Source organism: Pimephales promelas, chromosome 1 (genome assembly GCF_988280905.1).
Source record: "Pimephales promelas chromosome 1, fPimPro1.hap1.1, whole genome shotgun sequence".
Lineage (NCBI taxonomy): Eukaryota > Metazoa > Chordata > Actinopteri > Cypriniformes > Leuciscidae > Pimephales > Pimephales promelas.
Genome location: NC_142769.1, coordinates 31,006,293 through 31,022,831, shown reverse-complemented (window position 1 = coordinate 31,022,831; position 16,539 = coordinate 31,006,293). Strand labels below are relative to the sequence as shown.

At 39.6% G+C, this 16,539-nt stretch overlaps 1 protein-coding gene across 2 annotated transcripts; it reads left to right on the top strand.

Moving 5' to 3' along the window:
• Positions 1-174: 174 nt before the first annotated feature.
• brd7 (bromodomain containing 7) lies at positions 175-16,095 on the top strand. Of its 2 annotated transcripts, none has more exons than XM_039657266.2 (17): positions 175-330; positions 964-1,157; positions 1,245-1,368; positions 1,489-1,546; positions 2,199-2,343; positions 3,974-4,084; positions 4,355-4,539; positions 6,694-6,805; positions 6,917-6,992; positions 7,077-7,184; positions 8,323-8,464; positions 8,684-8,795; positions 13,566-13,622; positions 14,910-15,006; positions 15,294-15,434; positions 15,673-15,816; positions 15,952-16,095. In XM_039657266.2, exons 1-17 carry the CDS (start codon positions 282-284, stop codon positions 15,987-15,989), a joined length of 1,893 nt encoding a protein of 630 aa, XP_039513200.1. In that variant the 5' UTR covers positions 175-281; the 3' UTR covers positions 15,990-16,095. The 2 variants fall into 2 exon arrangements, with proteins under 2 accessions (XP_039513200.1, XP_039513191.1); XM_039657257.2 differs by having other exon boundaries at positions 15,291-15,434.
• Positions 16,096-16,539: the final 444 nt, after the last annotated feature.

Here is a 16,539-nt window from a genome sequence, read left to right as displayed (position 1 = left end):
TCCTCGTGTTTTTCCAAAATGTTTTTTTTTTAATGTAAACTCATTTCAATCAGTTATTTTATAGTCAGTTTTGACAAATCAGGACGTAAACATGATTTCGTGGTGTTAAGTGTAGGTTACACCCCCGAACACTAGACGCCGCTGTTTGAGTCCTGTAACGTTAGCTCCGTGAGAGGCGCTCTGAAGTGTTAACCGAGTACCAGAGTAACGTTACCGACACAAAACAAAGAGCAGACTGGTCAAGCACTGACCTGACTCAACCACCGGCTTTACTTTAAATAATGGGCAAAAAGCATAAGAAACACAAATCAGAGAAGCACACACACGACGGTAGGTTAATCACGATTCATTAAGCAGGCTGGAGAATATAGATTTTTCTGTAGGCTGAAAGCCTGTTTTAAGTAGCATTATAAACTAACACTGTGCTAGTAACAGCAGGCACTATGAAACAGCACTCAGATTCTAGATTCTGTCAGTGGTTGAGTTGCAGCCTACTATCTGATGTCCACAACGAATAGAGTAATGTGTGGTTTCTCAATAACGTTAGCTTAATTCAAAGGCTACAGAGCTGAGTTTGGTGTTATTAACGTTACTAATAAATAGCTTTTTCTTTTGAGAAGAGTTATACTTCTCAAGTTCTCGTAGACATAGTTTGTTATGTGAGAAGTACAATTCTTCTCAAAAGTCACAGCACTTGCATATTATATTGTTGTCCTATTGTTATTTTTAATTGCTTTTATTGCTCTCCTAATATGTAACGTTAAGCCACTTTAGATATAAACGTATGCTAAATGATTATATGTAAATGTAAAAGAGGCAGCTATTTATTGGTTATAACAATGACATACTAAATAATATATTAAGGTTTTCTGTATTAATTAGGTTAGGTTATTAATATAGCACCTAAAGAGAGACATTGGATGAATCAGTTGTTCAATGTTGTTTGTGTTTCTGGCATTGAAGAGTTCACAGAGCGTCCTCTGAAGCTGGTGTTAAAAGTGGCTGGGAATGAAGTCACCACAGGCAGCCCTAGCCTTGAGAGTGTTCATGACGACCAGGTAGATTACGACAAACACAACAAGAAAAAGAAGAAGAAAAAGAAGGACGAGAAGGACAGAGCCAGTCCTCCAGTGTCGCCGGCTGACAAAAAGAAAAAGGTGAGAAATGAAAACTGTTTTTGGCTTGTGATTTTCTTGAGCTGTTTATGTGATTACTACATCCGAAGCAATGAATCTGTCTCATAGATGACCAAAAAAAGGAAGGGCACAGACTCTGTGGATCCAGACTGGGATGAACAGAGCAGAACTCCTGCTCGCTCCGATGTTTCCCAGGACAAGCCTCTCACCCTCTCACTTGCCAGAATGGAAGGTAAAGCAGTGCACCCTCTCAGGGTTTAGGATTCATCTATTTTTGATGCTATTGTTTTGAAGGATTGTGTGCTTGCCTTGTGCTGATTTTCTTTTGATTATGGATTTTATAATTCCTCAGAAAAAGAGCAGACGCCTCTACAGGAGGCCCTGAGTCAGCTCATCCGACAACTACAGAGGTAGGGCTGGCTAACATGAGGACAAGTTGTGGATTCATAAGACTAATGTACAGTACTGTTGAAAGATTTGGGAGTCGGTAAGATTTTTTTTTTTTTTTGGTGTTTTCGAACTTTGTTAAAATGCTCACCAAGGCTGCATTTATTTTATAAAAAAATGCAGTAAAAACAGAAAGATTGTGAAATATTTCAAATGAAAATAGCTCTTTTCATTTTTTTAAATACTTCAGCATCATTACAGTCTTCAGTGTCGTATTATCCTTCAGAAATCCTTCTAATATGCTGATTTGCTTCTCAAAAAACATTAATGATTATTATCAATGTTCAAAACACTTTTGCTTTTTTTTTTGTTGAAACCGTGATACATTTTGTTGGGATTCTTTGATGAATAGAAAGTTCCAAACAATATGGAAGTCTTTTGTAACATTATACATTTCTTTACTGTCACTTTTGATTCTTTTAATATGTTATTGCTGAATAAATGTGTTCATTTCTTTTAAAGAGAAACTTCAAACTTACCGACTCCAAACTTTTGAACTGTACGTAGTGTATAACTTAATATATAACTACAGTGCTGAGCTTAAAAAACAAACAAAAAAAACCCTCCTGTTTGTAATTAATGTGAATGAGAGCTGAACGCTGCTGTTTACTGCAGAAAGGACCCTAGTGCATTCTTCTCATTCCCTGTGACGGACCTGATTGCCCCAGGATACTCTCTCATTATAAAGAGACCCATGGACTTCAGCACTATGAAGGAGAAAGTGAAGAGGGAACAATACCAGTCACTTGAGGAGCTCAAGGTAATGTGATCATCACATCACTAGGATCCATCACTAGGACACAGACTGGCATTCACACTACCTCTGCGGTGAACTCACACCGTAGCTACATCGTAGACTGTGTGTAGCACGCGTAGCCTATGGTGTACCATGATTTGACCCCTCCAAAAATGTAACAATTCGTCAATTCTTTGCGGACCGCAAGATCTGTGATTTGTCTGCTAGAACCCCTCTCTCGGTTTTCAAATGCTTCCTCTGCATGTGTAATTGTAATCGTCAACGCGGACAACGGCGCAGAAGTATAAATGAATACCGACAAGTAGCCTACAGCATAGAGGATACGCCTTTGGTCCGACGCAGAAGTATTAATCAGCCTTTAGGTGCAGTTAGCAATTTCTGAGCCGGAAGTTGAAGCCTCGCGGGAGCCGCCATTGTAGCAGAACTTCACCTGCTGTTAGCATTCCATTGACTCTCATGCAAAAAACTTTACATCTGAGCCGTCCAAAGACTCCATTTGCACATTATTTATTTCTGAAGAAACACGACAATATATAAAAGTTTCCATTACCGTTATGGCCCAGTAGAATCAGTTTTTGTAAAAAATAGGCTAACGATTGCGTCATAACAAATGTCTCTCCATCGCACAGTACAGAAATGACCTTATAGACAGGAGGAGAAGCTCGCAGGCAATCAGGTGGACGTGGAGGCATGAAGTTGAGGGAGAAGCCCATAGAGAATCTGCTATCAACTTTTAACAGGTTTCAATGTTCTCCATTGAAATCAATCTGGTCGCTCTGTCCTTTTCTTTTACTGTCTATGAGGTTTACATAAGCCGCTTTTCCACCATAAGTCCGAACGGTTTTTAAGATGGGAAGGAACGGTTCCAGTTGTGTTTCCACTTGAGCCTTCTCGGCCCAGAATTCTCAGCACGAATGGCTACCCGCGCCGAACCGTGCTGTTAGAATCCGTGAAATGACGTCGCCAGTCAAGATTGGTCACTTGTCTGTTGCCTGGCTACCAGTTTGTAGCTGGTTAAGCGTGCTATTTGACTGAAGTAAACAAAGCAATAATAAAATGAAAAGCAATAGCTGACCATTCACCATAACGCGGTCGCTATTTACATCTCATATCATCAGTAAACCACGTGTTACTAAGGCAACGACTGACCCATTTGTATTACATTTCAAAGAGTGGCCGCTATCAGCCCCACAGTGGAAAATGAATGAAACCATAATCGTACCAGCTGGCCCGGTGCGGCATGGAATGGAACGGTTACGCAATGAGAACCGTTCGACCTGACGGTACAAAAGCGGCTATAGTCCTGGCTGTGTAAATAAGAGAAAAACAAAGTGGATCAGACCTATCAGCTGAGCACCAAATCACTGGGGGAGGAGAGAAAGTGAGCAAGTGGGACATTTGTAGAAAGAAAGATAGTGGAGATATTACCAAAAAAGAAAAGTTCAGAGAAATATACTTGGAAAAAGAAGGGTTACATTCAGGAAAGAGCTCGGACCCGTGTTAAAATTGGATAAGGTTTCTATACGTTAGAGAGCAGGAAGGCCTCAGATGGATGCCTCATGAAGCCTCGATTGATAATGGCCATTTAGACTTGGACAACTGATGAGGTGATGCTGTGCTGTTCTCCCCACAGCTGGATTTCAGAGTGATGTGTGAGAACGCTATGATCTACAACAAACCAGAGACGATTTTCTACAAAGCAGCAAAGAAACTCCTTCACTCTGGCATGAAGATTCTGAGCACAGTGAGTAGAAGAAAAACTGGAAAATTGTATTGGAACTTGTATTAGATGTAGTTACATTCTAGAGGTATAGTTGTTGAAACGAAATTTAGTCATTTTCATAATTTTCTTTTAAAAATTAGTTTTCGCACCAGAGGGCGCTGATGTGCCATGCACAATATGATCCCATTATTCGTGTTGTTGTTGTAGTAGAATGTTGTTCAGTTATACCTATTCAGATCTATCAAACTGGAAAAGTTGAACATGAAAATGAACTTTTCTTTGTGCATTTAGGAGAGACTGGACAGTTTAAAGCAGAGCATAGAGTTTATGGCTGGCCTGCAGACGTCCAGCAGTCGTTCAGCAGAGGATGGAGACGAGGATGGTGGGACGTCTGACGCTGCCAAAGAGAACTCGTCGGTCATGGACACAAGTGACAACTCGCAATCACCCCGTGTAGGCAATAAAGATACTCCAAGGTATGAATCACATTTTTAACTTCTTATCTATTACTAGTTTGTCTAGATTAAAGGCCGGTTCACACCAAGAACAAAACTTAAAACTATATTAGCCTCTGCACCAGTTGGAATTTCACACTGCAGTTATGTTAATGGGATACTTCACTTTTTTTGTAAATAGGGTCATTTTACTACTCCCCCAGAGTTAAACAGCTGGGTTTTACCATAATCGAATCCATTTAGCCGATATTCTAGCCTTGACTTCGTCATACTCATATTCTTTGGCATGAGATGCATCGCCGTGATGCTCATTTCAGTTGCTTCTTTTACTTGAGTGCGACCAAAGGAGAAACCACAATGACAACTGGGTTTTCATTACATCAAATCTTCTTCGAGATCATCGGAGCCAGCTGATAAATTAAACTTTTGCCGAATCCTGTAGGAAGGACGGCAAACAAATCTTGACGATCGATCAATGCCTTTATTACAGTTCTCTGTTCGTCTTTTAAAATTAATGCGCTGTCGATTTCTTCTAAAACAGGTGTGATAGCGGAATCTATACATCTCAATTCTCCAGCTGTAGTCATCTTTGTTGTAAACCAGTTCAAACCAAGCGCTCTTTTTGATTATGTGATGATTACGTACCTGCAGATCATCTGTCCATCATCGTATAAAGCCCGCCCTGGCAATTTGATTGGCCTGACCAGTGACCATTGTTTTACTGATCATAACTACTCCTCAATGGATCGAGTCCAGACCGAACTTCCCGACCAAAAAATGCTGTGGGCAGGGTTCGGGCTGGCATCCAGAATATCAGTAACCAGACTTTCTGGACAGAATTTCTGGTCCCATTGACTTCCATATTATATATTTTTTTCATACTATGGAAGTCAATGGGATCAGAAGCTGTCTGGTTACTGATATTCTTCTAAATATCAGAAAATCGACTGAATGGATTTGAAAATGTGAAATCCATTATTCTCCAATTAGTATTACAATTTTTAAAACTTTATGGGTTTAGTTATTGTTCATAATGTGAATAGGCCTTAAAAGTCATCAAAGGTCAGTTCAGTTGAGAGTTGGGTGAAACTTCCTTTCTCAGTTAGTCTGATCCCTATGGTGATTTGAAAGTGAAGAATTCTGTTCCCTCTTTTTTTTTCTCCTCCAGAATAATTCTTAAAATAATGGTTCATTTAATCACAGGCAGGATATGAAACGCTTCCAAATGAGAGTGAAAATGCTTGCAGTTTTCTCGCAAGTTGGCAGGTTACTTCGACATAACGCATGGTTTAAGACTGAAAGTCTGACTACGACTGATTTAAGTGACATGAGCAAATCAAAGACGCACACAACGTGCAAAAACTTGTCTCAACAGCTTTTACCTCAGTGGAAATAGGCATTCTAGATAAACCTCATAGGGTACATTTTCTTCTTCTCCACATTGAGATCTAAAATATTACATTTTAATATGTTATGCAAAATACACCTTTATCCATAAAATATTCATGGCTGGAAATAGTTTTCAATTCAGAAGGTTAATACCAGATCTTAATCACGGTGATATCATGGTGAAATAAGATATAAATAAATAAATAAATATCGTCTGCCTGGGAAAAAAATAGCGTGACTTTACTTAAAGGGGTCATGTGGTCTGTAAAAAAAAGCTTTTCTCCAGTTTTCCTAACTGTGCAGCTATTCATATTGGCTTTGTCGCTGGATTCAAGGCTTCTGCTGCTATACTGAAGCCAGTGAGACATTCCAAGGTGTTGCCTGGGTGTTCACTGTCTTTCTCTATTTACGCTCTCTTTTTGTTGCTTGCCTACGTAAATCGACTTGGCTGTTGCAGTGGGACAGAGTCTTGGAATGCTTAAACATGTTGTGACTTGTAGGCCATCTGTAGCCAACGAGATACACACAGACACACATTTTGTATCTTTTCAGGGAGGATGAATCATCTTCCTGCACGCTAGTCAGCAGGGTCCGGTAGAGGCTTGAGAACAGGCCCACAAAGACCACACACTTCTCTATTATGACATTATTCATAATTTATCCAATCACTGCTCTGACTGCTCTGTTTCAGGAATGATATGTCTCATACGTGGAGATTTACTCGAAAGCAGGAGTATTACCAATAACACAAATACATTCAGAATTTCACCAATGTTTGTGTAACAGAGACAGTAAGGAGGATGCTCAGAAGAGCCAAGCAGAGAAAGACCTGGAGGAGATCAAGAAGATCGTTGAGGATTCTGGAGGGAAACTCTCAAACAGACGTCTGCAGAGTGAGGTAGGAGTAAAACACCAGGGAACATGAACCATCTGTTGCTGTACAGCATTCACATGTGAGATCATTCACAAAGCATGTCAGAAAACAGTTCTGTGCTTTTCTCATGAGCAGCTGGAGTTTGAGAGAAGGACGCCTGATGGCTCAACCACTCTGGGAATCCTGAACCCCGCTGACCTGAGCCCTGGAGGTTTGTGACTTTGAGTGTTAAAGAAAACAAACAAGCAAATGTTAGACATGTGTACAAAACATGTATCTTATGCTTCCATGCCAGATCCAGGATACTGCCCAGTCAAATTGGGAATGATGGGAGGTAGATTGCAGTCTGGAATAAACACCCTTCAGGGTTTCAAAGAGGACAAGAGAAACATGCTCACTCCAGGTATTATACATTCACTCTTCACTCTGTCACTAACTTGAATCTCACTTTGTATCAGTCTTAACCGCTCCGTTCAAACCAGTACTACTCTCTTATTCGTTTTCCTGGAAAAGTGACTTGATGAATAAAATGTTTCAATTAGCAATGGGCTTCAGTCTTTGGCCTTCCTTTCAGTCATGCGGAGAAGATCACGGGAAAGGGTGTGTTATAATCTCTGTTTGAATGCTTAGTGTTCAACTGCCAGAGGAATGTAATATTATGTGCCAGAAAAATCTAATTGTTCCTGCTGTCAAATAGAAAAAAAAGTCAGTGGGCTATAGTTTCTACTCATCTGTTTTGTTTTTTTATCTGTCAGTTGTCTGTGGTGCTTGCTAAGTTTTGCTGTTTTTGTTCATATTTTAATCCCTAAATATAAAAATGTAGGACTTCTTGTCCCATACTGTGACATGAATGATACCGCAGATTGTGAGGGTTAGGCAGAAAAATATCATAGCCTTCCATTTTAAGAAGCCAGGGATTTGGTAAGCAGCCACACAGCACTGCTTTAACCACTCGCTCGCAGCATCCTAGTGAGGGTTTTCATGGGCATTGCTCACTTGGGGACATGGGAAAAGGTAAAACTCTAAACCATTAAATTTTGATCAACTAAAGAGTCAAGTTAAAGATTTGTACCACGTAGTTTCAAAACTAACTGTTTTGGAGTGAGCAGTGCATTAGGTTTAGACCGTCTTTTATAAATCTCTCACAGTGTTGGAAAACCTTGATGTATATATGGTAATATAGCCTAATCTTAAAAGACCTGGAAATTTCTAGACCAGGTCTTTTAAGACCTAAAACTTTTGATATTTTTATTGTACTTATTTTAGTTGCTTTTAATTTACAGAAATTTAGAGTACCCTTAGATTTAAATAAGTTGGAGGGGAACTAAGAATGAAGCCCCACGAGGTGAGATCATGGACACTTACAATGTCTAAAAAGGTGAAACCCACAGTTCATTAGAGTCTAACTGCTGGCTTTGGCAGTTACTTATTGAAACATTGTAAAAAATCTACCTACTATTATTGGAATCAGTCTGTGTAGCATAAATTATGTGTAAAAGTATCCACATGCCTCTTTATCTTTTTTTTTTTTTTTTTTGCAGTTGCCTATATGAATTACCTATATGGCCCATTCAGCTCATATGCTCCTACATATGACTCCAGTTTTGCCAATATCAGCAAAGAGGACTCCGATCTTATTTACTCCTTCTATGGAGAGGACAGCACTCAGCCAGAATCTGAAAGGTGTGTGTGTGTGTGTGTGTGCTTGAAATCAGCCATATAAAGAAATATACCCATGAATTTTTATGACTAAGAAGCACTTTAAAACTGTTTTTAACCTACATGCATTTGTGTTATGTTAAGCTGCTGTTCTGCAGGACAAAAGGCCCGATTCACACCCTTCCACCACTCCCTTGCTATTCCAGCATTATAATTTGGATGTGTGTGTGTGTGTGTGTGTAGCATTGCAGATTTCCTTGCTAAATCGGAGGAGCACATGAGCAGGTTAGCAGATAATATCTTGGATGCTTTGACCAGTGGGGAGCACTCGAAACAACTGAAAGAGACAGCAACTGTAAGAAATCTCTCTACACCATCATTACTGCAAGTCTTTGGTCAATATATACAGTGAGGAGAACAAGTATTTTCCCACTTACAAAGCATGTAGAAGTCTGTCATTTTTATCATAGTGTAGTGAAGTTTTTTATTCTTCCACGCAACAGACCAGGAGACTCTTGAGGTATCTTACACGCAGAAGTTCTTTATTGCGTAGCTGTAGTCATCTCAAAGATAGTCTAAGATAGTCTCAGATAGTCTGATTTAAAAGAACCTTACATTCTAATTTATACATTTCAAAGAGGGTGGGATTACATGAAGCTGGAGACACTGAGACAAAGCAAATGGTAATGCATGTGACCCTGGAACTCCAACTTCCAAGGCAAATGGTCTTAGACATTAACATACAGTAGCAGCTGTTCTAACATCAAACAGGCATTTTCACACGGTGCGACGAGAAACAGAAAAGGCATAGCTTTCCCGTGTGGTTCAAAAGACAGTCAGGAGTGTCATGCTGGGAACTCCTACTGTTTTCAGACTTTCTCCATTTAAAACATGAAATTAACCATGTTAATAAAATTTGTAATCTCACATTTCCCCCTCTTGAGAGTACTAAAAACTCTCACATTATGTACAAATTTAAATGATTACAAGTTCACTCTTGTAACTTTTGATAGTTACAGGCACATTTTCTGTGTTTGCTTTTTCTGTAATTGCATGCTGACACAGAAAACAAACATGCAATTAGGGTCCGTGAAGCTCTTACGGAAGAATTAAACTTCAGTTACATCTGGTGTAATTTTTGCTGAAAGATCAAGACTGTTTAACCATCATGTTTGTGCACAAGTGAGTCAATGCAGCCATCTTCGGCTGTGGCCTGCAACGTTTCCAGCAAAACAAGGATTCTGGAGTCTTCACATTGTGCGATGTCCTGGTGGTTACTAAATCTTGATAATGTTGATGGACTGAAGGTTCCGTAAGTCTTTTCTCTGCGTTGTGTATTTTTTTTTTTCTTTCTTTACTTTGGTAAGAGTTGGCTCGGCAGTGGGTCTCGTTGTTTTCTGGAAGTGGTGTCTTCATACGCAAGTGAAGACGTCTTTGCGTATGGGTCTCGGGATAGCCATCAAGTGGTATCTGCACAGAGGAAAAAGAAAACAAGAGAGCAGTATTTCTTCAAAGACATGGGTTGTATCCTGCTGAGTAAACACTGAGTCTGCTATTGTTCCCTCTTTCCCTATTTCTTAATTCTTGACACCTAAAGAAGACAGTGAGGTGAGGATGAGACTAAATGGATGGGGAAGGCCTATGAGGGAATCTTCGCCCAAGGGGTGACCCCCGACGCATATGGCATTTCGGTTCTTCCCTTGGGTTCCTCACTGGTTCGTGTCCTTTTTATGTCCCTGTCAGTGGGCAGAACTTTGCAGAACAATTTTCATTGTGATACATGATACCAAGCTTTTTCTTCCTTGACACAATACTGCCGATCAACATTACTTGATGGGGCACATGCCACTTAGGCTCTAATGGCTTGACCTGTCCTATGACATGTGTACTTTGATCTGCGTAACCCAATTATGAGTTATTTTTCCTTCATCCTCTAACAAAACATCAGTCGTTGTAGACATCATACGTGAGAATGGGTGAGGGTAGTTAAACCAATTTCCCCAATGGGAAAAGGTGACAAAATTGACTTTTGCTTCATTCATTATTGCGGACACTGCATGTGGGCATTTACAGTCTGACCTAACACTATTATTGATGAAAGGCCTGTACTGTAGAATAACATTTAAGGCTGTGAGTTTACTTAAAGCAGTCCCCCAAAGGAAAAGCTGAGACAGTCACTTTCCTTTTGTTCCGTTAAACAAACATAAGTTTTTTATCTCTGTTGTAAGTTACTGGGGAAATTAAGCACTCACAGTCCAAATAGTTAACACGTCAACAAGCTGCCCCACCCGTTTAAAGACGTGGGGAATGGCGGCTTCAGAGTAGCAAGCAAACTGAGAAGTTGGGCAAAAAGGTTGCCTTCTTTAAAATTCTTTCTGCTTTTTCTACACTCTCTGCTCCAATGTCCCGGCTGACCACAGTAATAACACCTGCCCTCTCTCTTTGGACATTTACGTTTCTGTGGGTTTTCTGTGCTGACCTTAAAAGAAGCTGCTGCAATTTGTACTCTTGCCTTAACATCAAAATCTCTTTCCCAAGCAGTTAACCTGTCCAGGTTACTTCTAAGAGTTCTGTGAGACCAAGTCAGATCCAAAAATGGCAAAGCACTTCTGTAGTCAGCTATAAGGCCATCTGACCAGATGCGGACCAGCGGTCCTTTGTCATTGAGTACACTTTCAGAATCATCCACTATTCCACTGTACGTTACAGCTGACTGACAAAACCTCTCAGTATATTCATTCACAGTTTCTTCTTTCTTTTGTACACAGTTTGTAATTCTAGACCAATCTATCTTGGGTCCTAGGATATTCTTTAGGATTTTCAGAACACCTTCTCTCGATTCATCTTTTCTGGCATGTTGCAGTTCAGAAGTAACAGCAGACTCAAAACTGTTGAATTCAGATTCAGTTAGAATTTGAGACATTAACTGTGTGATTTCTGTTAACGACATGTCGTAGAGACGCATTTTGCTGACCAATGCTCTTCTAAATTCAGTGAACTGTGTGCGTGCTGGCGGTAAACTCTGGGACAGTCGCTCTATGTCTCTAGGTCCGAGCGTTGTAGCAACAGTTTGGATTTGAACAACAGAAGCACTGGAAGGGACACTTTCTGACTGTTCAATTCCCTGCTGTCTTTTTCTAGCAGCACACACCTTCACTGAATTTACATGCTTATCTGTTACTGATGGGATGTCTACATCTCTTTCAAACAATGCTTGTAAGTCAGGAAAAGTTTCATCTGACTGTTGGTCTTCAGTGTTACATTTGGCTGAGGCCTGGTTATGGCCCACCTTTGTCTTGAAACAGGACAATTGAGTCTGCAATTGTTTGTTCTGTTCATTTAACTTAGCAATACACCTAGCTTGTTCCTGTGCAATGGATAAACTATATTCTTTGTAACAACAGATAATGGCTTTCACATTGTTCTTGCGAATACTTGCTCCAAGCACTTTTTTACAATCTTCCATCGACCATACTTTTTCTGGGTGAATGCCAAATTTCTTTGTCAAATTCACTCTGACTGACTGAGTCACTATGGAGTCCATGTGCTCTCCTATCAATGACTTAAATTCACTATCTGACCACAATGGAGCGGCAAGGCCACTTTTCTCAGTTGTAGGAATCAACCTAGCATTTGTCACAACCATTTTGTGAGTTTCTTTTTTATCACACAAAACAACTAACTTTCTCTGATCAACAGAGGCTACACTTGTTTACACAGATATACTGTTAAACCTTCTTTGGTAGACCAAAGGAATTCCACAATATTACTAGCACTTTATGCTAATCTTCCCTGCTTGTACAGAGGATCAAACTTTCATCTCTAAAGTAATTTTTAGAGGGTAACACCACAAAACAACAACAAACAAACACAAACTATTAGCATGTTACGCTAATCTTCCCTGAAAGAAAATGGAAAGAATCTTTCACCTTCCAAAACTTTTAGAGGATGAGACCACAATAACTAGCACAAAAATGCTAATCCTTCTCTGTGAACAGAGGTTATCACCAAATATTAACACGTAATGTTAATCTTCCCTAAGTTTAGAGGATATCTTTCATCTTTAAAAGACCACTTTTAAAGGATAACTTGAGTTAATCAAAACACTACAGCTGTCTGGTAACTCTTTCTCTGACGGCGCAGAGGCTCAAATTGGTACTGGTCTGGTTCTTTGAATAGAGTGAAAACTCACCGAATCGTTGCTTGTATGAAAAGATTCAGTCTGGACCTCAGTCAGAAAAGTTCTTTTTGTTCTTGTTCTGGAACTCAGTCCGCTTTGAGATCTTGTTCTGCTTGAAGTTTTCAAGATTCAGTTGAGATTCTCTGTTGAAATCTTTTGTTGCTTGAAGTTTAAGTTTCTGGATTCAGGTAAGATTTCTCTATCCGGGTCACGGCACCATCTGTAGTGAAGTTTTTTATTCTTCCACGCAACAGACCAGGAGACTCTTGAGGTATCTTACACGCAGAAGTTCTTTATTGCGTAGCTGTAGTCATCTCAAAGATAGTCTAAGATAGTCTCAGATAGTCTGATTTAAAAGAACCTTACATTCTAATTTATACATTTCAAAGAGGGTGGGATTACATGAAGCTGGAGACACTGAGACAAAGCAAATGGTAATGCATGTGACCCTGGAACTCCAACTTCCAAGGCAAATGGTCTTAGACATTAACATACAGTAGCAGCTGTTCTAACATCAAACAGGCATTTTCACACGGTGCGACGAGAAACAGAAAAGGCATAGCTTTCCCGTGTGGTTCAAAAGACAGTCAGGAGTGTCATGCTGGGAACTCCTACTGTTTTCAGACTTTCTCCATTTAAAACATGAAATTAACCATGTTAATAAAATTTGTAATCTCACAATAGGTACTGTTCAACTGTGAGTGAAGGAATCTAAAACATTGATATGAAAATCACAATGTATCATTTTTAAAGCTGTGCTGTAGACTTGTACATGCTTTGTAAGTGGGAAAACCTGCAAAATCGGCAGTGAATCAAATACTTGTTCTCCCCACTGTATGTATACTGTGTTGTATCCATTTGAATGATTTCAATGGGACAGCTTACTTAAATCTGCTCTTAAAACATCAATTCTGGTTTTGATAGGATGATTTTTGTTTTCCTCAGGATAATCTGCTCATTGAAGAGCCTGCAGAAAAAGCAGACACAACAGATGATGCTGAGGTAAAACACTCTCATGTCCTCAGAATGAGATTAAAATGTCTACAAAGTGCATACTAGAGTACAGCTCACTTGAGTTGAAATGAAAACACAAACCTGGTATTTAAAGGCAGCGTCAGGACCACAGACTCTCTGCTCTGCAGCAGCTGTGTCAACAATATCAACCAACTTTCACACACTAATGGAAAGAATATTTGCCCAGACACACACCAACACACTCTCCCCCCTGTCATTTTTTGACTTCCTCCTTCACTCACACTGATGTATGTGTGTGAGGGTGCTGTAGACGTAGAAGGAAAGGTAAGCATGGGTCGTCCATGAACATACTGCAGCATTAATCTGTGTGTGACTGCGGTTCAGCTTGCATACTTTAGCAGGGTGGTGCTACTGTTCAACAGTTTTTAGCAGTCTAAGGCCGGAGACACGTTGGCCGCGTGGCGTTTTTGTTGCGTGGCGGCTGCATCGCGTTTTCTGTGTCTTTGCACACCAGAAACATGTCTGATGCGGCGTTGCTGCTGCCAGGTGACATAGAGGGACAGTCTACATTTGGTTTAGCAGTGTGTTGCTCTTGCCCTTACAACAACAATTTTAAACTCTTATCACACATCTTCCAAAATCTGAAAAATAGGGAAGTGGGCTGTCTGTTTATTTCAATAACATTTAAAAAATTTGTGTAGCTTTAAAGAGCCTATATTTAGCCTGATGGTGGACCATCACTCAGAAAACACACTGTTGTTATTGTAGCCTATCCTATCTTTAGATCCCATATAGGCCCAGAAGGTTTTTTTTTCTTCTTCATGTAATCACATTGTTAAGAGCATAAGATACAAATGGGAAAAAAAACCTAATATATATATATTATTCATAGGTTATGCTATGACCTCTGTAGTGGACACCAGGACTCAATTGTTTAAAAAATAAAAATGACATGAAATTATATATAGGCAAAAATAATGGCAATATTTGAAAATCTTATCAATTATAAATCATTTATTATTATTATTATTATAATGTTTAAATTACATTGATATCGGAGTTTGTCAAAACCTAGACTTTCAAACATCAAAATGTAATTTATTAATATGTATTTGTGTACAAAATGACATATAAACATTGTTTCCTATTCTATTTTTACTCTTGCGTGTTGTGCGAAAAATAGGTGTCGGTTCTATTTCTAGCATGCACGCGTTTTCCGCGCTACGGAAAGTTTTCTCCAAATTTTCTGCACATTTCTGGCCTGGTGTCAGTCCATGCCCTCCTTTTCACGTCTTTTCGCGCATGTCTCTGTAGGTTGTTGCGTCCGATCCCAGCAGTGGTGACAGTGTGACGGCCCTCAGTTCTGTGGGTTTGAATCCTGACCTGCTTCCTGAGAGCTTAAATACAGAAGGTGAGAATCTCCTTTTTCTGCTAGTGTAGTTTGAAATATGGATAAATCCCGTTTAGTCGTTTTAGATGTGATCAGAACCTATGAAAATCCAGGGCCCATGTTTTTCCAGTTTTTTTTCTCTTGAGATGCATCTTTTATGTCTATTATGCTTGATGAACTAATTATGATCCTCAGCAGTGGAATGTAACGCAGTGCATCAGTCACACGTGTGAGCTCATTCCCCATCTATTTAACAGCAAACAGATTGATCTCAGTAAAAAAAAAAAAATCTCTTCCTCCCTTAGAAGCAGAGCATTTCCAACAGAAGCTGGACGAGACGACAGTGTTGCTGAGGGAGCTGGAGAAGGTTCAGAAAGAGAGACTGAGTGCCAAACAGCCACCAAACATCATCTGCCTACTGGTTCCTACTGCTAAAGAGCTGCAGCTTGGTACGCACAAACACAATATGACCTTTGATGACTGGTTCACTGCTCAGATAATACTAGACTAACACTAACATTTGTCCAGTCTCGTTTTTTTTTTTTTTTTAGTTTTTCCTTACTCGAGGAGTTTTAGTGAGTCATTGTTGTTGCACATTAACAGACCTGTGGGTTTCAGCAGCTGTTTAAAAGCAGATATACTTTGCACAGTTTTGATTACTTCTAACCCCCACCATTCTTATTGTAGCGGAGAAAGTTACTGGTAACCTGGCCCAATTGACCAGTCAGGTGACCCCTGGTGACGTGTGCAGTGTTTATGGGATCAGAAAGGCCATGGGTGTCTCGCTACCCAACGATACCGCACAGGATACATTCACACACCTGACCACAGGTAACGTAAACACAGCACAAACAAGAAATGTTTGAGAAATGACTCTTGTTTGCTTTTTCTACTCAAAAACTTACATTAACTTACAAACTTACATTTACATTAGGAAAATGCGGGTAAATGTGTTTTCTGTTTCAGTGGGAGATATAATTGAACCCATGGAGGGAGTGTGTTGAGATCCTCATCACTTCAGTCTATCAGTCTGCTTATTCCAGATCGTCCTGCAATGGTGCTGTTTCTGATTTACTTTGGTTTCATTAAATAAACATCCTTTTTTAAGCATTTTGTGTATTTCCATTCTTAAGTTGCACAAATTGAACATTAGCAAGTGACTTGATACAGAAATAAATTGCTCATTTTAGTTCACCAAAAAAAATGTTCATCACTTTCTAAGACCTTTGTTCATCTTCAGAATACAAATGAAGATAGTCTTCTGCGTGACAATGTCAGCGGATAGCATTTTGTAAATGGCTGAATAAAATTCTAGCTATAACCTGAGAGTGGTTTATAGCGGCAGTTGTGCTCTCTGCTCTCTCATGCTTTGGGAGAATTAAGAGTAATCCTTAAAGGGATAGTCCACTTTGAAATTAATTTTTGATATGTTTTAGCTTACCTCAAGGGCATCCAAGATGTAGGTGTCTTTGTTTCCACAACAATTTTAATTTTAACATTTTTTGGTCAAACCGTTGTTGTCTGTCAGTCATATAATACAGGTCTATGGGGATC

Excerpts from the sequence above, each read along its gene's own strand:
- brd7 (XM_039657257.2), top strand. The coding sequence starts at position 282 with ATGGGCAAAAAGCATAAGAAACACAAATCAGAGAAGCACACACACGAC. Across the intron at positions 1,547-2,198 it reads CTCATCCGACAACTACAGAG|AAAGGACCCTAGTGCATTCT; the intron begins GTAGGGCTGGCT and ends TGTTTACTGCAG. Across the intron at positions 4,540-6,693 it reads GGCAATAAAGATACTCCAAG|AGACAGTAAGGAGGATGCTC; the intron begins GTATGAATCACA and ends TTTGTGTAACAG.